The sequence below is a fragment of the Fringilla coelebs genome, assembly GCF_963513975.1.
Source record: "Fringilla coelebs genome assembly, chromosome: 24".
Lineage (NCBI taxonomy): Eukaryota > Metazoa > Chordata > Aves > Passeriformes > Fringillidae > Fringilla > Fringilla coelebs.
In genome coordinates this window covers 2,890,184-2,910,530 of record NC_140050.1, presented here as the reverse complement: position 1 = coordinate 2,910,530, position 20,347 = coordinate 2,890,184, and the positions used below count along the sequence as shown (strand labels likewise).

The window sequence follows — 20,347 nt, the reverse complement described above, 5'->3', positions numbered from 1 at the left end:
TAGAAAGAAAGAGAAAAGGGAAAAAAAAAATCTCTTTTCATTGCACGTTTTGGCTTTGAATCGAGCCAGGCCAGACCTCTGCCTGTTTGGGACCCAGGCCAAGAGCCATATGCAGGAATAAAGTAAATAAATTCTGGTCAAAACCAGAATATTCTCCTTAAAAGTTATTTTAAAAGCAAAGAAAGGCAGTAACAAAGCTATCCCAACATAGATTATTTCCCTTTCTCTCCCTCTTTCCAGAGAGGGACGTGGCTTGGCTGTGCTGTTGCATCCAGCAGAATGGGACCTTGCAAAAAGCCCTGTAAAAATGCTAAAAATGAGCCCCAAAAAAGGGTTAATGAGGCTGGGGGATGTTTTCCCGTGGCAATGGCGGGGCATCCAGCCCTGTGCTGCTCCATGTGTATCTGCACCCCCTTGGCTGAGCCCAAAAGTTGGCATCGAGGTGTCTTAGCAGCACAAATCAACCATGAAATGCCCTTTAGAAATAAAATCCAGCTTTGAGGGGGGGCCCCACAAATTTCCACTTGTTCCAAGCACTGGTTTTATAGACGGGGGATCGTGAGCTCACAAACAGGCTGGGATAAAAACCCATGGAATGAACAAAGGGCCTGATCCAGCCACTCCCTGGAATCAGGGTAACTCAGCTTCCACCTCCAGGCTTTAATCCTTGCGAAAAACCACTTGGAGGAACAGAACTGCTCCCCAAATCCGCCCCACTCTTTTTGTTTTATTCGAGGCAGCAGGGATGGCCTGCACGGGAAAATTAAATTGGATTCCATCCCCATCCTCAAAACACTGTTTACAGGCAGCCTGGAAACATACAAACAATTAGGATTTTTGTATTTTTAGTGTTTTTCTGCCTGGGGGTTACACCAGGAATTGGGGTTCAGGCTGAGGGGCTGCAGGGAGCAGGGGGAGTGGGGACGGTCTCCGCAGGGTCTGGTGGCAGCTCCTGCGCCCCATGGGCAGCACAGCCCACGGCACCCCAAATCCTGCAGCACCCCAAATCCTGCAGCACCGCCTGGATCAGGGGTCAGGATTTGGGGTGCCCTTTGCTCTGCCTCAGGCCCTGCCAGTGCCAGGGGACAGGTGCCACTCACTGCACTGAAATTATTCCCACCCTCGGCCAGGGCTGTTATGGTTCTGGCAGGATGAGTCCCCACTGCCAGAGGAGAAATGGGATCCTTTTGGGGGGACAGACTGCAGGATGAATTTGGGGCGACACAAGGTGTGCCCCTGGGCCACTGGAACCCCACGGGTATGTCTCAAAACCAAGGCCAGCAGCTCTTCAGCCCCAGCTTTGAATCACCCAGGAAATACTTTTAACAGCATTACAAAAATAAATAACCACGGCAGTGGTTTATTTATAAAAAATAAATATAAATAATTATTTATTATAAATAATAACTTCTTTATCATGAAGAAATAAATAACCCCTTCCCCCTCACCCTGCACCCCCAGGCCTTGCAGAAGGGAAAATAAAATCCCAGCCCTCTCTTTCTCTCCCTCCTCGCCCACCCTGGCACTGGCAGCCTGGCACAGCCCTGCAATCTCCCACGGCCTGAGCCCAAATATCCACGTCCCCCCAAACACGCCGGGCCAGGGGAGATGAGGAATCACTGGAGAAAAATAAAACCCTGGCAGGGAGAGGGAGCTGCCAGCGGGCACCACGGCGGCCTTGGAAGCGGTTAAAAATTGGCAAATTCTTCCCAGGGTTTATTTTTGCGCCGTATCGCGCTCAGAGCCGGGCAGAAAATGCAAACTGTGCTCGGCGAGCGGAGTTACCGCCGAGTTTACATTCCTCGAGGCTTCTGGAGCTGGGACGAGGCGAGGGAACTGCTCATTTCAGCCTTTTTTTTTTTTTTTTTTTTTTAAGCTTTAAAACAGGGAAGTGGCTTTTTTGGGGGGGAGCAGATGGTGATTAAAAAAAAAACCAAAAAAACAACATGAAAAAAGTTCGAGAGGTTTTAAATTTAAAGAATTTTTTCTTTTTTTTTTTTTTTTTATAGACAGCTGGAACAAAATTAGATCTCATTTCCATAAGGCCGATGGCCGTACTTGTGTTTGACAAATAACTCAGTAAATATATGCATATATATTATATATATATTTATATAATATAATACCCTGTGAATGTACAAATTAATGTCCAGTATCTTGGTATGCATGTGGTGGGTTTAGCAGGCAAAGGGGATATGGGGGATGGATAAAATAAACCTCCCGTGTATCCAAAATCCCTGCTAAATTTGAGCTGAGATTGTAAAAATGATCAGGCTCAGAGTACCCCCCTAAAAAAAAGTATATATATAAAAAAAAGGGGGAAAATTATGGAATAAAAACCAGTGAAATGACTGAGTCGTTTGCTTTAATTTTATTTTTAAAATACACAATAAATTATTTAGCATATTATTTATCACACTGAAACCATTTGAGCTCAAGGCAGACGGAGATTATGTTCCTGTTTGTTCAGGACTACGGAGCGTGCCGAAAAATCCAGGCACACGATGCACACTTCGGCCCTCAGCACACTGAAAAAATATCTAATTTTTGTTGCCTTCCTATAGGAAAATATGGTTATTTGAAAGGATTAAGAGATTAAAGGATTACTCGATAACAAGGGTTAAAAATCCAGGTCCAGACACAAAAGGGGTCGATAGAAATGAAGGAATCGCTTTCCCCCCACCCCAAGCCCTTCCCCACAGCCGCAGCGAGCCCAGTGCCCGGGTCGCTGCCAACTTTTGAGTGGGACTGGGGAGGGGGCAAAGCCCCCGAGCCGCCCAGCCCCGGTGCAAAGCAGCCTGTGGCCTTGAGAGACGGGGGGAACCCGGGGGGGCTCCTGGGGAGGGGGTGAAGGGAACAGAACCCGGGAGTGTGGGGGACAGCCGTGGGTGGGGAGCCCTGCAGGGGATGGAGGATGCTCGAGAGGGCTGGAGGGGACACAGCCGGGGGGTGGCTGCCCCCAAGGTCAGGGGGTGGCAGGGAGGGTGAGCAGGGCACCCGGGGGTGGGGGTGGCGGGGGGGGACCAACGGGGTGTGTGCACCCGGGAACTGGAGTGACCGCGGGGTGTCCGCGCCGGGGGTGCTGAGCTGCGTCCGTGGAACGGGGGGTGTCCATGTGCCGGGATGAGGGCGAGTCTCCGCGGCGCGGAGCCGGGGCCGTGCCCGGGGAATGCCCGGGCTGGGATCTGGCGGCCAGGGCTGAGCGGGGCCGGGGGTGCCCGGGGGATGCCCGGGGCGGGGGCGGGCGGTGGGCCCAGCGCTGCCCGCGGCTCCTCCCCGCGCTGCGGTAGCTCCGCACCGGGGCCGCGCCCCCCCCCCGCCTCCCCCGCGCCGGGCAGGGCCGGAGGGGCGGCCCCGCAGCCAGCCGGCCCCGGGGGGGCCGCGCCGCAGCCCCCGCCACCTACCCGCACCATCCGGGGGCCGCCGTCGCGCTGCCGGGCGAGCGGGGCCGGAGCCTTCCTCCTCCTCCTCCTCCACCTCCTTCTCTCCCTCCTCCTCCTCCTCCCTCCCCGCCCCCGCACCGGGAGCGTCCCCGCCGCAACGCCGCCGGTGCCCCGGGCGAGGGGAGGAGGCAGAGGAGGAGGAGGAGGCGGGGGCGGCGGCGATGGGGCCGGGGCGCTGCGGGCTGCGAGGAGGAGCCGTGCCCGGCCGGAGTGGGGCTGCGCCGGGGGGGCGCGGGGGGGATGCCCGCGCTGCTCTGCCGTAGGCGCCGCCCGCCCGCCCCGCTCCCGGGCTTTATTTTTAATTTCTTTTTAAATTTTTTTTTTTAATTTTTAGAAAAAAAAATTTTTTTTTTTTTTTTTTTGCTTGCCTTCCAAAAATACCCATCGCACCCCCCCTCGCCATCCCCCAGCCCCGCCACCCCCGCAGCGCACAAGGCCCGGCCGGGCGCGGGCTCCGCGCTCCCGCCGCCCGTCACCGCCGCCCCGCGCCCCCCGCCCCGCAGCCCGGCCCCCCTCCCGGAGCATGGCCCCCGGCAGCGCGACGGAGCCGGAGCGAGGGTGACCGCCCGCGGGGGACACTGTGCTGTGCCGCTGGCCTCGGAGGACTTTTACTATAATTACCATCATTGTTATTATTATTATTATTATTGGGGTTTTAATTTTTTAATTCTTTCGCGGGGCAGCGGTTTTTTCCTCCTCCTTCGGCGCGGTGGAAAACACACGTTTTAGACCAAAATCCCAAACCAGCCCATCCATCCTCTTTGCTTTGCGCTTCGCAGCAACTTGGAGCCCGTTAATTGCACTTGGCGATGGTAGGTCCCATGACACTTTCGTTTTCTCTTCTACTTCCCCCTCTCCCCTTCACCCCCCCGTGTGCGTGTGTTTGCGGGTGCCCCCACGAGCAAAAGTTGCTGCCGGGGAGGGGGCGGCGGGGCGAGTTTAATACGGTGTCGGGGCGGGGGGGAGCGGGCGGCGGGGGCGGGCGGGGGGAAGCTGCCGCCGTCTCTCCTCCCCCTGCCCACCCGCCCCGCGGTACCGGGGGGCGGAGGCGGCGGCGGGAGCCGCCCGGCGGGGAGGTCGCGGCGCGGCGCGGGGGGAGCCTCCGCAGCCAGCGGAGGACTGGATGGATCTGAAAATGGCCGCTAAAAAAGGGGCGGAGAGGCCGCCAGCCGCACCGACTTGAACTTGGAAGTGACGCCCGGGAGGGTCGCGCTCAAGTCCGCGCTGCGCGGGGCCGCCCTGCCCATACTGGGGTGGGAGAAGGGAATCACCGTGCTCGATGTGAGAATAAAAACGTTTCCCCGGGCCCCGCTGTGCAGGGCTTCGCCCGCTTCTCCTCCTGCCAGGCCACGGGGGCAGCGCGGCGGCGCGGCCCGAGCCACCCCGGGAGGATGCGGAGACCGGGCCCGCCCGGCTAAGTTTGCGCGGAGCCGCCGCATCCCGCGGGGATGTCCCTGCGGGGGGAGGGCGCGGGGCGAACCCCAACCCCGGGCGGGAATGGGCCGTGGGGGTCGGCAGAAGTTGAGAGTGGAAATTAGTTGTGCGGGAAGAGGCGCTGCAGGGGCTCGTCCCCGCAGAGAGAGAAAAAAAAAAAAAAAAAAGCCAAAAAAAGCGGTTTTCTTATTTTTGGGGGGGAAAGAAGCAGCGCTGGAGCCGCGGCCCCGCGCCGGGAGCGGCCGCGCTGTGGGTCAGGTTCCTGAAGGGACGGGCGACCCCCGGTGCGAGAGGGGAGCGGGGCGCGGCCCCCCCGGGCCGGGAGGTGCCCGGGGATCCCCTTTGTGTTCCGCCCGTGGCGCTCCCCGCGCGCTCTCTAATTAGCGTCATTAGCGCCCGCGATCGGCCGGGGCCGGGGGCTTGCGGAGCGAGAACTTGCGGTTTGGAGTTTGCCGGGCGCAGGCTCCGCTTTTTTCACCTCCCGCTCTCTTTGTGCGGGGGGGGGTTGCGGGGCTCCCCGGGACGCGAGGGGGGGCGCGGGGCTGCCCGTGGCGCTTTCTTCCCCCGTGGCTCCGTGATGCTGCCGGTGGTTAAATAACGCGGGGGGGATAAGCGTCTCCGCGGGATGAGCGGGATGCAGCGGGGGCAGCGCGGGGCGGCCCCCCCGCACCGGGGCTGGGTGCGGGGAGTAACACCACTACCCCCCCCCCGCGCCGGGGCCGCTGCTCAGAAGTTGCACATGAATCTGCAGGGTTTTTTCTCTCCCATCGCCGGATTGGCTCCGTTTAGTTAAAAAAAATAAAAAATAAATAAAAAATAACACCCCCAAAACAAGCAAAGCCGGGCGCGCTCCGCGCTGGCCGCGCCGGGCCGAGGGGGGGATTCGCCGTCCGCGGGGGCCCCGTCCCTCCCCCGCCCCCCCTGCCCCGCAGCGCCTCGGCCCTGCGAGCCAAAGGGGGTTCCTACATCTTTAAATGGGATGTAATATTTTGGGATGGGCTTTTTTCATAACGTCACTTCATTCCTCGCTCTTTTTTTTTTTTTTTGTCTTTTTTTTTTTTTTTCATTTTCTCATTCTTTCTTTCCTCTCTCTCTCTCCGCTGCCTGGGTCTCGGATGGAGCAGCTTCCCTTCTAACTTCCCCGCCGCCCGTGCCTGCAGGCTGGGTGCGGACCCCTGACCCCCCCCCGAGGCGAGGATGACCCTCCTGCCTCTTTAAGCCGCCCCCCCAAAACCCCAAACAAACAACAACAACAAAAAAGCGCTTTATTTTCCAAGTGGGGGGGGGGAATTTTGCTTTTTATTTTTAATTTTTTTTAGGGGTTGGTTTGTTTTGGTTTGGTTTCTTTTTTTTTTTTTTTTTAGTTTTTTTGGCGGGGGGGTGGAAGTTGGAATCTTTTTATTTCCTCCTCGGCCCCCCCTCCCGCGGGGCCGCCCCCCCGTGCCCGGCTGCCCCCCCCCGGGCCCCGCAGAGCCGCTCCGGAGGAGAGAGAGAGAAAAAACGCCCGGACTGCTCCAGCCTCCGAAATGACTCAGTAACTTTTACGCCTCGAGTCTCAGCCCTGCAATTAGGCACTTTCCCAGCACGGCTCGGGATGTATTCGTCTCCTCTCTGCCTGACCCAGGTAACCGGGACCCCCCCCGCGTCCCCCTCCCCCCAATTTGCTCCTTTCGCCGCAACAGACTTTAGCACTTGCAATACAAAAAAAAAAAAAAAAAAAAAAAAAAAAAAAAGAAAAAAAAAGAAAACCCAAGAAAATGCAACACCTCCCTCCCTAAAAATAATCATAACAGAGAAAGGCGGCTCGGGGCCGTGCAGGGCTGCTCAGAGGAGCCGCGTTCCCCTCCTGTCCCCCTCCCTCGCCTTTTGCAGGGTTTTTTTATGGTGTTTCTGGTGCTTTTTGGGTTTTTTCAGCCTTCACTTTCACTTGGGGCGTGGGGGGGTTGGAAGATTGCGTTGTGGTTTGGGTTTTATTTTTTGGTCGCTGCGCCCAGAGGTGGGTGGTGCGGGGAAGCCGCCGGCTCTGGGGGTGCGGGGGGGCTCCGTGGGGTGCGGGGGGTCCTCGGCGGGCTGGGGGAGCCCGGGGGGGTCGGCGCTGCAGGCTCGGGCTCGGCCGTGCCGCCTCTTGCGTAGCGTGAAACTTTTTCCTTCCCTCCCCCCAGCCTGGCTGCACATGGTGGGGTGCAAGGGGTGGGGGGCCACGGGCATTTTGTTCAGAACCCTCCGACTTTGGGACAACGCGCGCCCGGCCGTGCCACGCTGCGCCGGCGGGCGAGAGGGCAGGGGAGCCGTGCACGGCAGGATGTGGGGGCACCCCCGCGGTATGCCAGGCGAGGGGCGATGCCAGCCCCCGTCAGGGTGTCGGGGTGACGAGGGGCAGCCCCCAGCCGTGCGTGGGGACGCTGATGTCACCCCAGGCCACGCCGTGGTCCGGCGGCACGCGGCAGGGCGGCCGTGCCTGGGCCCGCGGTGCTGCGAGCGGGGCGTCCCTGCAACCCCCCAAGAGCGGGGATGGCCGCGGGGGGGACGCCCAGGAACCCCCCCTGCCCACAGCACGACCACTGCGGCTCTGCCTTTGCATTGTGCTTATTGATCGCTGATATTTATTTAATTATTGAGCAGGCAGCTTTCTCTGCCTCGTAACCTGTTCCCTGCTGGCAGCCGCTGCCCGCTCCGGGCCCGGCCTCGTGCTGCGCCCCCCGGGCTCTGCTCTGGGGGGGGAGGACAGGGGAGGGGAGGGGGGGCTGCTGCAGGACCCCCTACCCTGCCAGCCCCCCTCCCTCGGCACGGGGCTGCGGGGCTGCGCTGCCCACGGGGGTCCGTGGGGGTCCGTGGGGTCCCCTCGTGGCCCGCTGAGGCGCGGGGACAGCGCGGGGTCCGGTCCCGGCTCCCCCCGCCGCAGCGTGAGGCTGGTGAGGACACGGCCAGGGTGGGCAGTGCCAGGGCTGCTCAGATGACCCTGAGGTGGTGCTCCCTGTTGTGTGGTTGACTTGGCAAGGGTCACACCTCAATCTGGCTTATTTACTTCTCTTTCTTCCTTTTCCTTTTCTTCTTTTTTTTTAGCTCTTTTTCTTTCTTTTTCTCTTTCTATTTTATATTTTTACTTTTTCTTTAACTTCTATTTTTTTCTTTTTAATTTTTCCCTTGCTCTTTTTCTTTCTTGCTTGCTTCCTTGCTTGCTTTTTTCTCTTTTCTTTTTTTTTTTCCGTTTTTTTCCTTCTATTTTTCCCTTTCTGCCATCCCGCCTTTCCCACCCTGACTCCATCCCTCCCAGGGGTCCCACCACCTCCCAACCCTCCGAGTCTCCAGCTGGTGCTGGGTTGGCAGCGCCTGTTGTTGCCAGCTCACAGTGCTGGTGTGGTGTGGGAAGCCGTGCGGTCTCTGGCCGGGCTGGGGCTGGCAGGAGCCTTTCTCCTCACAAACCCGCGCTGTTCTCAGCTCTGCTCCTGACCGACGGAGGGGAGCTGGTTTTTCCTCCACGGATCCTCTGCCCCACTGCCCGGGCACGGGAAAGGTTCCGGTGTCCTCCCCCTCAGCCCGACACAGGCTCAGCTCCGACCGAGCCCGGCTCGGGTGGGACCAGCCCTCGTCCCCAGCTCCAGCCCGGCCGTTCCCGCTCCCGTTCCCTTCCCACCCGCGCGGCGGGCAGGCTCGCCCGGGCTCGGGAGCTGCGGATGGTGATGTGGATACATTGGAACGTGCGCGGGAGCCGCCCTGCCTTGGCCTTTGCGCATCTCCCCACCAGCAGCACCGCCAGCCCCTGGAGCCCGGCACGGCCCTGGCACCGCGGGACCCCGCAGGCAGGCAGGCGCCCTTCCCGGCCGGAACGGGCCCGAGCTGGGGAGCCCAGCGGCACCGAAATAGCCCTGGCAAAGGGCTGATAGCCCGGGACACGCTCCTGGCCGCGGCCTCGGCCGTATCTCCCGTCAGGCTAGAGGGTGGCTCTGTGCCCTCCCGGCTCTGTGTCCCTGCTTGGGGACTTCCTCCCGCTTCCGCAGCTCACCTCTGTCCCCCCTCGGGGCCAGGCCGGGAAGCCAAGAGGGAGCTGCCGAGATTAGCAGGGAAGCAGCACCGGAACCGCCGCCACGCACGAGGCCTCACCCTGCCCACGGGGAAGCGGGGCGGGGGCCGGGGGGTGTCCGGCTGCCCAGGCTCCAAAATAACCCCGGAGCTGAGCACCTGCCAGGGACCTGCACGTGTGTCCCCTGGGAGCCGCTCCCGGGAAGCCAAAGGGATTTCCAAAGCGGTAACAGTTATCCTTGGCTCCTGGATCCTCAGTGGGGGACATTTGGGATACTTCTTGTGGGGGAATATTGCAGATTTTATGACTGGTGGTGCTCCTTCACCTCTGGCTCGTGCCTGGTACCTGGCAGTGCCCCCAGCACACCCCCAGCTCCCCACCCTGGTTCCTGCAGGATGGGAATGAAGTGAGATGGGTGCCATCTTCCAAAGCCACCGCAATGTTGGATGCTGGGCATCCCAGCAGGGTCTGGTCAGAGACCCTCTTCCCTCTGCCAGGCTCCATGCTAGGGGTGCAGAGCTGATTCTGGGATGGCAGAGGCGATGCACCCATGCTGCCTGACCAAGAGCCAGTGGCCAGGCACGGACCCCCGTGTGTGCCACAGTCAGTGGCTCGGGATCCGAGGGGGTGTCGGGGAGCGCCTGGCTAAGCTAGCCTGGCACAAACCTTGGTACCAGCAAACGGGCACAACTCCGGGCCTGGGGGGTGGAGCTGGGCTGCCAGAAGCATTGCAGCCACGTGGCACGGTCGCAGCCACATCTCCAGGCATCCGAGGGGATCCCACCTCTCTCCGGCCACGGCTGGGCTCCACACATCCCTGGGCTGCCACCACTGCTGCGGGCATGTGGCTGGAGCAGGGAGCTGCCTGCTGGGCACATCTCGTGGGGCATCCTTTGGCAAGCCCCCTTCCCAAAAGCGCCGGGGCTTTTCAGCACCGGTGCTCACCCCCTCCACCAGTAGCTCCGGAGAACTGGTTTCCAGCCGGGAGCTCAGATCGGCTGCCAAAGGATGGGAGCAGCAAGCCGGGCATGGCGGGGGAAGAGAGGGAAGGTTGCAACACACTTTCAATTCTCCCATCTGCTGAGTATTGTTTGGGAAAAACAATGAGGCTGTTCTTTAAATGCAACCTTCGGGAGATCCTCGCTTTCCCCGCGGCGCCCGCCGTGCCCGCCTGCCCTGGCGAGCCCTGCCCCACTGCTCCTGCCCGATCCCATCTGAAATCCTCACCCGGGAAAAACAGATCCTGTTTTCAGGGAGGTTTCTGATGCTGGGTCGAAGGGCCAGAACGGGCACACGGGGAGGGACAGGATAAAGCCAGCTGCGTGAGGGGCTGCTGGCCGGCGCTCACGCTGTGCCGCTCTCCCCCTCATCACCTTGAACTTGTCTGGGGCCTCGTGCAGTAAATCAGCCGCCCTTTTTCCAGGTACCTGCCGATTTCTTCCTTCCCTGGGCAGCTTCGCCCTGCCTACGGTTCCCTCTCTGACCGTGGTTCGGGTCCCTCATGCCCACAGTTCCCTCTGTTCCGGGACAGGGAGCGATCCCAGCGCGTGCCCAGCGCTGCGGGTGTGCACACGCCTTTGCAGACTGCTGAACAAAGCCCAGCTGCCAGAGCCCAGAGCCCTGCCCGGAGCTCTTGGAGCAATTGGGAATGGCTCCCTTTTCTATTCCCCTGAGCCTGGCAGGGCTGGGCATGGATGCTGGGAGCCATACCCTGATCCTGTTTGGACCCGGCAGCGTTCCCCCCTTGCAGAGGTGGCTGTGGCATGGACGGTGTAGCCAAGGCGGTGCTGGCGTGGCAAGGCTCGCTGGGCAGAGGAACCATGGCAAGGGCTGGCCCAGCTAGCCCTTATCAGGGCTCAGCAAAGAGAGAGAAAGGCGGCTCCCCGAGGAGCCCTGGGCAGGCCTGGAATGGGAGCTCGAGGGCCTCAAGGGTACTCATGGCGAAAGGGAGGGTCAGTGTGTCCTGTCTTTGGAGGTGGTGGAGGTACGTCCCTGCCAGGCAGGGCTCTCTGGGAATGGCCCCAGGGACAGGGACAGCTTGCCCTGTCTGCTCACCCACCTTCCTTGCCCGATGGTGCCTGTGCCAGCCATCCCTGTGCCTGGTCCCTGGACATGTCCCTGCAGCCCAAGGGGTGCCCGTTTTCCTCCCATCACTGCCCTTGTGCCTGCACCTGTTCTAGCCACAAGCCAAGCCCTTGGTGGCAGGATGGGGATGGGCACGGCGGTGGGGAGCATCCCCAGAGTCCCTCACTGGAGGGGAAGGAGAGTTGTCAGGGAGGTAAAATCCCTCCCTGTGAAGCTGGCATGCTGCCTGCCACCCCCGGCCGTGCTGTGGCTCCTCGGCACAGAGATGGCAGTGCCAGCACAGAGCATCTCCGAGGGGGCTGGCTGCCCGTGGGAGGGGGCTGGGGGTGCTGCTGTCCCCAGCAGTCCTTGCACCCAAGCTGGGAAGTGCAGGCAGGGCCCTGGGGTGGCAGGGATGTTCTCCTTATGGACCCATGAGGAGAGGATTTCTCCCACAGCACCTTGGGGTGTGCCGGGCAGGTCGAGGCAGGGTGGCGAAGGCGATGGGAGCACCCAGGGCATCAGTGGGTGCCAAGCCCTGCCAGAGTCATGTGGCATCACTGGTGACGTCCACACAGCACGGCTGAGGGCTGCTGGTGGGGCTGAGTCTGAGTGGGGCGAAGCTTCATGGCAGCCCAGGAGCGCCCAGCGCCGAATCCTTATGGATTTTCGGTACCAAGATGCTTTTGGATGCAACAAATTAGTGCAGGCAAAAGCCTGAGCTCAGCCTCCCTCCCTGCCCTGGCAGCCAGACACTCTGAGATCTCACCCTCGAGGAGGGTATGCAGACCCCTGGAAGGTGCCAGCAGCAGGGAGGGGGTGCACAGGGTACCCCCGGGCATCCCGGGGCCTGGCTCGCACCCGGGCGGGTGGCTGAGCTCGCCGTCCGTCACGTCGGCCATGGGCAGGCATCCCCCGCGGCCGGGCGCTCTGTGCCAGCTTGGCCGGGACCCAGCGCCCTGCACCAGCCGCCAAGACCTGGAGCTTCCCAAGTCCTGGAGAGGAGCTGGGAAAGGATCCCGTGGCTCAGGTGCGGCAGCGCTCACGCGCTGGGGGACCTGGGGCCAGCCACTGCCAAGGATTGATTTCTCGGTTAACTCACCGCTGCTCTAAAAGCGCATTAATCCTCCTTCCCCGGCCGCCAGCCAGCGCTGGGCAGCGTTTTGGGCGAAATCCCCAGGTCTGGGCTTTGGGCTGCCTGCCGTGGACGTTGCCCTCCCCACCACCACCACCACTCCAGCAGCACTGCCTGGCACGGGAGCGCCGGGATCCGGCCCTCCTGATGACCCCTCTTCCCTGGGAGCTTATTCAAGTCCGGGTGGATTTTTTTTAAACTGGGGATTTTATTTTGTTTTTTAAGAAGGTTTTTGCTCTCCTTGCAAAGGGCCCCTGCATTCCCTTCACGGGGAAATGGTATTTGACCGGCTGTTGTCCAAAAAAACCCCAACATGTTTCTGATCACGAAAAACCAAGAAATATTTTTGCTTTCAAAGGAAAGAAAAAAAAAAAAAAGCCCATGAGAGAGAGATGTTGATTTTCCACCCAGACATTTCCCCTGTCCCCAAACCAGCCCTGAAAAAGAGAGGCACTACTGCTCCCTCCACACCCCAGGATGTCATTCTGGGGGTACAGTCCCACAGTGGATGCCACCCAGGGCTCATCTGGGTGCTGGTGAGTGGTGGCAATGCCAAGTGTGTGCCCCCCTCTCTGCTCAGACCCCCTTTTTCAGGTGCTCCCACATTGCACAGGCACGTGGGGCTGCCGGGAGGACGGCGAGCGCCGGTGACCTGCTGGCTGTCCCCGGGGAGCCACCCATCACTGTGTGCTGCAGAGCCGCCGCCGCCAGCCCGCCTCGCCCCGCTGCCACAGGCGACGAGGCCGTTTGGTCCCACGGTTGCCTGGCGGGAGCTGTAATGTGCCGGATCCTGCACCCCCTCCCGCCGTCCCTGGCTGCTGCCCAGCGATTTGGGAAAGCGAGACGGCGCAGGCTGAAATGTGACCCCCGCCACGCTGCGCCGCAAAATCTCCTTTAGTAACCTGTGCGCCAGGACAGCGAGAGCGCGGCGTGAATACCAATGAGGGGAAAAGTGCCGAGTAAAGAGTTTTTGATGGAAATGGCATCGCATGAGAAAGAGAGCGGGAGCGAGCGGGCGGGTGCGCGCCCGGAGCCTGCGCTGGGCGCGGGCACAGCGGGGCACACACGTGTGCGCACCTGCGGCCGCGAGGTTGGAGGCTGAGCGTGGCAGGGTGCCAGGGTCGTGCCACCCCGGCGAGCCCGAGGGAGATGGCAATGGGGGTGATGAGCGGAGGGGGCTGCGAAGCAGCAGTTGAGGGGACACGTGGCAAAGGGTTGTCACGGGCAGCGTGTCCGCAGGGTCCGGGGCATTTCCGTGGCACATCGCGGCCCCGGCCGCAGGGAAGGGCTCCCGTCCCCCTGCGCAGTGCGCTGCTGATCAAAGGCGCAGGCGGGGAGGGAGCGGGCCTGTGTGAGCAGCGCCCTGGCCGCGCGCCACCCCACCTTCCCGCTCCGCTCCCCCGGGAGTTTGTTAAACAAATTTCTCTAATTGCACAAGCCAAGGAGTTTGCTGGAGAAAAAAGCTGGGGAAATTCCCCTCCTCTGGGCCACCCCTTTCCCGCTTCCCCCGGGGCAGTCGGCGCAGAGCGAGCAGGTCCTCCCCACGACCCCCGGCTCTGCGGGAGGCTGTGACCCCGACGCCTGCGGGGCGCAGCTGCGGGGTGTCCTCATGTCACCCCTGCCTACGCAAGGACGTCCCCTGCTCGACCTCTTCGCAGCCGGGTCATACACATTCCCGCCCGTCCAGCCCCCGGGGTCAGAGCCTGTCACCTAACGCGGTGACACCCAGCACCGCCGTCTGCCCTTCCCGGCTGGCGTTCTCCATCGCTTGGCTGGGCACCCCTGGAAACGGCCTTTGTGAGCCTCCCGTGGGCAGGCCCTGACATCGAATCCCGCCGGATTAGCGAACGTACGGGATAAAAGCCTCGGCTTGGCGGCAGTTCTGTGCCGGGTGGGGGCTGAGGCGGTGGCCCTGCCAAGAAGGGACGATGCGCGGCCGGGTCCTGCCCCGGTTCCCGCTGAGGTCATGGCTATAGATAGCCCGGGAGGGCGCAGCGCCGAGGGCAGGATCCTGGCGCCCTTGCCAGCTGTACCGAGAGCCCTGTGGGCACCCGCTGCCTGGGAGGAGACGCTGCCAGGGCGCTGGGGGTTGCTGATGGACGGGTTGGCTGGGACAGCCACTGGCCATCACCAGGTGACAATCTGGTGCTGCAGGGCGTGACCCTACACCTGCAGCGATTCTCAGACCCAGCCGCTCTCCATCCTCCGTGGTGATGGGGTCCTGCAGCGTCCACTGACGCTGCGACCTGGGGTGGCTTTTTCTGTTGCTTCCCACCGTGTTTCTTTCTTTCTCTGCTCCCAGGCAAATGCCAGGCTGGGGCACTCCCACTCCCAGGGTACACCCATAGGTGCAAAGCTACTGGGTCAGGAGTGCAGGGCCAGAGTTTGCCCCCTCCAGCTGCCCAGTCTGGGTGCAGCTCAGCTCCCCACAGAGCCAGGCAGGTGTGTGCCCAGGGTGCCCCCACCAGCCCCATGGAGCGCCGGGGTGGCTGGGAAAGGCGTTGTTGATGAGGGCACTAAAAATAGAGTGGGACTGGGATCTTAATGGGACTTTGTGGGAAACCTGGAAACATTTTCTCATCCCCATAAATGAGTCCAGATGCATTAACGATGACTGCATCGCATCCTGAGGTACCGCCGGAGGGAACCGGGACGCGCTCACCAGCTTCCTCGCCTTGCGGTGGGGAATTGGCTGGAGAGAGGAGTCACCAGCGGCAGCCGGGGCCGAGCCACAACTGCAGCGTCCTATGTGGGGACAGGGACGGGAGCTTGCCCAGCATGACCTTGGTGAGGACCTCAGGCCACACCCCGGGCTCTGTTGCTGGTGCCCGTGGGCGCACACAGCTCTGCTGGCAGGCAGCGTGCCAATGTGCCCGGGTTGGTGTTGGCACCGTGGCCCTGGAGCTCTCTGGAGCCCCCAGGCCCTGAGGTGTCCAGCGAGGGGAGGGTGAGGTGACAGGAGGGCTCCCAGTCCCAGGGCCAGTGGTGCTGGTACCCCAGTGCGCCCTATGGTGGCACGGAGCCAGTGGGATCCGGCCTGTCAGGGGGTTTTTCCTGTTCTGTCGTGGAGTTGTGACAGGGGGATTGGCTCCCAAAGTGCCGACCCCGCGTCAGGACCTTGGACTCCCCTAGGGGATGGCTCAGGGCCAGCCTGGGCAAGTAGCCCAGGGCGGGTGGCTGTTGGAGCCCACGTCACGAGGCAGGTTGGCACGGCCGTCTCCGCGGTATGGCAGTGTCACTTAGCGGTTACAGCAGCACCCGGGAGGCAAGGGCAGTCCCGCCCCGCGCCTCAGTTTACATCCAGGTGGGGAACGGCACCCGGCACGGGAGGAGGGCACTCGCCCCCCGCCCGGCCCGGGCTGCTGACCCATCACGGGGGGAGCAAGGGGACCGGCCACAGCCACCGGCCTCCGCGCCGGGCACCGCCGAGCCCAGCGTCCCGAACAGAGTCCCTTTGTGCAGGTCAGCCCCCACCCACTTCTGTCACTTGGGAGGCGTCCAAAACCCTCCCGAAATAGGACCCAGCCAGGCTCAGCCTTTGAATCTGCCCAGGAAGGCTCTGCTGAGCTGCCGAAAGCGGATGAACATTCCCCTTCCACCTCGTTGAGCTAGTCCCATCCCTCAGTGCTCGGCGTGCAGGGTCTGGCCAGGCTCAGAGCTGACCCTTTGGGGACACGCCCAGCCCCTTTGATCTCCGGGCACCGCCCCGTGCCTCAGTTTCTCCCTCTCTCTGTGGAGGGTCCTGGCAGGTTGTCCCGAGCACCCAGGGAGCCGATGAGATGCTGGAGGAGGGGCTGAGCCTTTGGCACATCCATGGCACAGCAAAGGCGCTGGGGCCGTGGGGGGGGGCCATGAACTCTTCACCTCCAGGGCGCTGGGGTGGCCGATCCTCCTGCGAGGTCGCCGATGCCGCGGCAAAAGGCCAGGGCTATTTTTAACCACTGACTTGCTGCAGGGATTGGATTTGCAGCAAAGTGAGCCCCACAAACCCATCACAGCACTGACCATCATGGGGTGCAGAGACGCCCCTAGCACCAACCCCCCCCAGCAGGCACCCCCAGGAGGGAGCTGGGGACACCTCTCTGCACCCCACACCTTTCATGGTGCACGACTAATCCCCCTCGGAAAGGCCAGGACAAAGCAAGCAGGGCTAAAAATATGTTGGGAGGGAAATCAAACCTCCTGCGTCAGGGGCTAAAGCCAGGCTCAGAGCCCTGGGCCCGGCACGGGGGGGCTGGAGGGACCCTTGCTGGTGGTGTCCCCTCCCCAGAACGAACAAGGTGCTGCCAGCCCCAACACATCTCCTGCCTCAGTTTCCCTCTGTGCTCCTGGGAACAAATTCCATCCCCAGGTCACATCCTGGCAGCTCCCAGGCTGGGATGTGGGATGGGCAAAGCACTGGGTCTCGGACACTGCAGCCCCTGCCATGTGCCAGGAGCAGGGATGGGGGGGACAGGCCACCCCCAGGGCCTCACGCTGACGCAGGGCAGGGTGGAGGAGCTAGCAGCTCCAGGACCCGTTGGCAAAGCTCTTTTCTTTATTTTTCTTTTTTTTTTCCCCAATTCCATAAAACATTTCCCTTCCTTGGAGCCCCGGGGGGGTTTCGGCTGGGAAGCCACGTGGCTCTGGTGCTGGTGGCCACGGCATGCTTCCCAGGACGAGGGGACATCTCCGTGGCTGTGGGCTGGGTCCCCCAGTGCTGCTTCCAGACCTCTCAACAGTCACCGTCGCATCCTGCCTCTTCTGTGGGCTCGCCTGGCAGGTGACATGCCTCAGTTTCCTTATTTTTGGAAAGGCAGCGCCTCACCCTGGGGGCAGGTGGGGTCACCCTGGGAAAGTGGCTGAGCCGTCGGCTCCCAAACCCCAAAGGGGACGCACAGAGACGGCACCTGAGGAAACTGAGATATCTGGGAAGTCCAAGTGAGTCTCCGGGAAGGCAGCGAGTGGTTTTGGGCTCTCACACTGTCGAGCCTCCCTCAGCAGAACCCTTCTGGCCCCTCCACCACCCAGTGCTAGCCGTGTTGCTACCGGGTACATCCCTGGGGCATCCGTACCCCTCCCTGCATGCTGGGCACGCTGCTCCCCAGTTTGGGGCACATTTAGAAAACCCGGGGACCGGCAATGCCAGTTGTTGCTGGGGTGGGGGTGCACGCAGGCAGACCAGAGGCGGTGCTGGGCACGATGTCGGGGCACGTACCGTGCCGCCGGAGAAGCCCCCTCCGGCTCCATCCCACCTGGGCCACCCCCAGCTGCCGTCTGCGGGGCGGGCTGTGCTGGCTGGCGGGGGCCCAGGCAGCGCTGGCACCGGAGCCCGGGGCTGCCAAGAGAGCTGCTTTTCTTCCTGATGTTTTCCAAAGCAACTGGCAGGTTCTCTGCCGCCGCGGCCTCCTGTGACCCGCGGCCTCGGCGCGCTCCCCGCGCCCCCGCTCGCAGCCGCAGCACCTGCGAGGGCGAGCGCCGGCACCGCTCCCGCCCCGGCACGTAGGCGCGGGCAGGTGGGCACCGGCCCGGCCCCGGGGGCGGCGGGACCTGCCTGCTCCGGGGGGCTCACAGGACCAGGCGGGGGTTTTTGTGCAGCGCCAGGTGTGGGCAGCCCAGGGCTGCTCAGTGAGGGGTGCGTGGTCACCGTGGTCCTGGGTGCGTGGTGAGCACCGGGGGCTGTACCAGCCAACCCCCCGCTCCTGGGCTGATCCTGAGCGGGGCTGAGCATCGCGGCGGCAAATGAGGGCTCGGAGCCCCGATCTGCCCCGTTTATGCTCACCCTTCCACCAGAACCCGTAGTGGGAACAGTCCTGCCCACCCACAGCCCCCAGCCGCGTGTGGGTGTTGGCTGAGGGATGCTCTTGGCTCTGGGGGGAGCAAAACCGCAGGATCCGAAGAGAGAAACTGCGAGGAGGCTGCACAGTGTCCTGCCCTCACCTCCACCTGTGCCGGTGGTGCCAGCCAGATGCCCTGGGCGCCGGGGCTCTGTGCCCCGGCGTGGGCTGCAGGCGGGGTTTTGCAAGTGAGGGGCTGGGTCAGCCAGGAGCGAGGGGAAAACGTGGCTGTAACAGAGTGTTCTGCCCCACGGGCAGCTGTGTCGTGGGGCCGGGTGTGCACAGGCAAGGCCTGCAGAGCTCGTACCTGCCCCGGGAGCCTCAGCTGTCCCCGTGCCCCCTCGCTGCCCCGCCCCAGCGCCGCCGCTCTCTCTCCCGGGCCGGGGAAACGCGTTCCGATGCAGAGCAGGCCGGGACGCCCGGCCGCGCCACACCGGCGAGCAGCAAAAATTATGAATAAGCTCTTGTTAATAAATACTTTATGATGAATCCAAATAGATTTCCTCCTCTGGAGCAATTATTGCAAAATGGGCTCTAATAGGGTGCAGGGCGGCCCCGGGAAGGGCTGGGTGCCTTTCAGGGCCTAAGTGCCTCCTTCCATCCCCTCTAATGAGCACTTCCCAATCATTTGCATCTGTCTCAGCAACAGGTCTCATTACCAGGTTAACTCATTACCCAGAGCCGCTTCGGCGAACAGTTATAAGAGGCTACCGGAGGCTCCGGTCCATGCTAAGGGCATCTGTGGGCTCTGGTGAGGAGAAAGCAAGTCCCTGTTGTGCCCTTTTAAGGTACCGGGATTTTCAGGATTACCGGAACCTCTGTAGTCGCATCCTCCCCTGCCACCACGCCAAGGCTTCCCGTGGGGGCACGGAGCCCGGCGCTCGACTTGCCAGCCCCTGCCCGGGCTCGCAGGGCCGCGGGGACCTGGCAGGAGCGGCGGCCGTGAGAGCCGGCAGCGGTTTTCGGAGGTGTGCGGCTGCTGGAGGGGCGGCTGAGCGTCCTTTCATGGAGTGAACCCTGTGTGGTCCCTGCAGGGCTGCCACGCAGCGAGGCTGTCCCGCGTCGCGCCCTGCCCGCGGTGCGAATGGCGTCCCGCTCCTCCCCGCAGCCGAGGCCGTGCTGGTGGGAGAGCAAAACCAACTGCCGAGGTGTCTGACCCCTCCCGTCCCGCTCCTCCTCCTCCGCCCCTCACCCCAGCGCCTCCCCCGTGAAAACTGCTCGGGAATTTCCTGAGGAAACGTTTTTTTTTTTTTTTTCATTGGAAAATTCAGGCTGTTTCACTGAGCCCGACCTGTTTGGACAAGGCGCTGGAGCGGAGGATGCTCGGAGGGTGGCCAGCCCATGCCGCGGTGCCCGTGCCAGGTGCCGTGTCCCTGCGTGGCACGGAGCATCCCCCCTGTCCCCGGAGTGTCCCCCCGGTGCTGCCGAGCCGGCAGCAGAAGCACGGGGAGAGGCAGCGCCTCTGCTGTGCCCCTTCCCAGTCCCTGGCGCTGCCAAACCCGGGGCTGCGGAGGAGTTAATCCTCCATGGCATGCCCAACTCCACACAGAGTATCCCTCCTTCCTCTTTCCCCACTCCACCGCAAGACAGAGCCGGACTTGACCCGTGCCTCAGTTTCCCCTCACAGCACCTGGCATGGAAAGCCAGCGCTCCAGCAGCCCCTGGAAAGGGGGTGCAGGGGGGCCCGGAGCGGGGCCGGCAGCACCCGGCGCAGGCGTGCTCCTGCCTGGGTTGCAGGGCTTTACAAGCCTGGGTTGGATGAGGCCCAAGCGCAGGCTCTGCTGCCAGATTCCCATCCGGAAATGCCCCGGGAGCAGCCTCGTCTGGGGTATTGCAGCACGTCTCTGCTTCCCAGCCCCGCAAAGGAAAAACAGCAGGAGAAACACTTAACCAGTCTTTTGCCGGCGCTCGGGCTGCTGGACTGGGGGAACCCGGTGGGAACCTGGGACTGGGACGGACAGACAGCGCATCCCTGCCCCTGCCTTCCCGAGTGAATCCTGTGTGAAGCCGGCTGGTGCCAGCCGGGATGGTGTGCCCGGCTGCGGGGCTCGCTGCCTGCACGGTTGGGGACGGTCCCCACGTCCTTTAGCGTGTCCCCTCAGCCTCCGTAGCAGCCGTTCCCGTGGGGTTGTCCTGATGCCCCCCAGCCGCCCTCGCCTGCCCTGCTAAAGCCGCTTAACCGCGGCATCGCGGCGCGGGTTAAGCCGGGCGGGAGGGAAAGTTGGCGAGGGGCTGATTGGCTTTGGGTGCAGCTCCCGGCCTGCCGTAATCCCGGCCAAGGCGGGGGGGCTGCCATGGCTTCGGGGGCACCGAGGGCAGCAGGGGCTTCTGCACGCAGCGGCTTTTTGGAGGGTCTCAGTTGTGGGTCCACACGGGAACTCTGAATTCTCGGCACCGCGGCGCGGGAGGGCACAGAACCCGGGGTTTGCTGCTG

The 20,347-nt window shown here is 62.4% G+C and overlaps 1 protein-coding gene across 2 annotated transcripts in view; it reads left to right on the top strand.

The window, feature by feature from the left end:
• The first annotated feature begins 3,726 nt into the window (after window positions 1-3,726).
• The window catches only part of NFIC (nuclear factor I C), a 38,508-nt gene continuing 21,887 nt past the window's right edge, over window positions 3,727-20,347 (top strand). Inside the window, exon 1 of one of the 2 annotated variants that reach the window (XM_084220877.1) lies at window positions 3,727-4,255. In XM_084220877.1, coding sequence (XP_084077003.1) covers window positions 4,253-4,255 — 3 coding nt within the window. In that variant the 5' untranslated portion in view covers window positions 3,727-4,252. Of the gene's footprint in view, window positions 4,256-5,430; window positions 6,502-20,347 lie in introns of those variants that run through there. The other variant, XM_084220876.1, reaches the window with a different exon arrangement.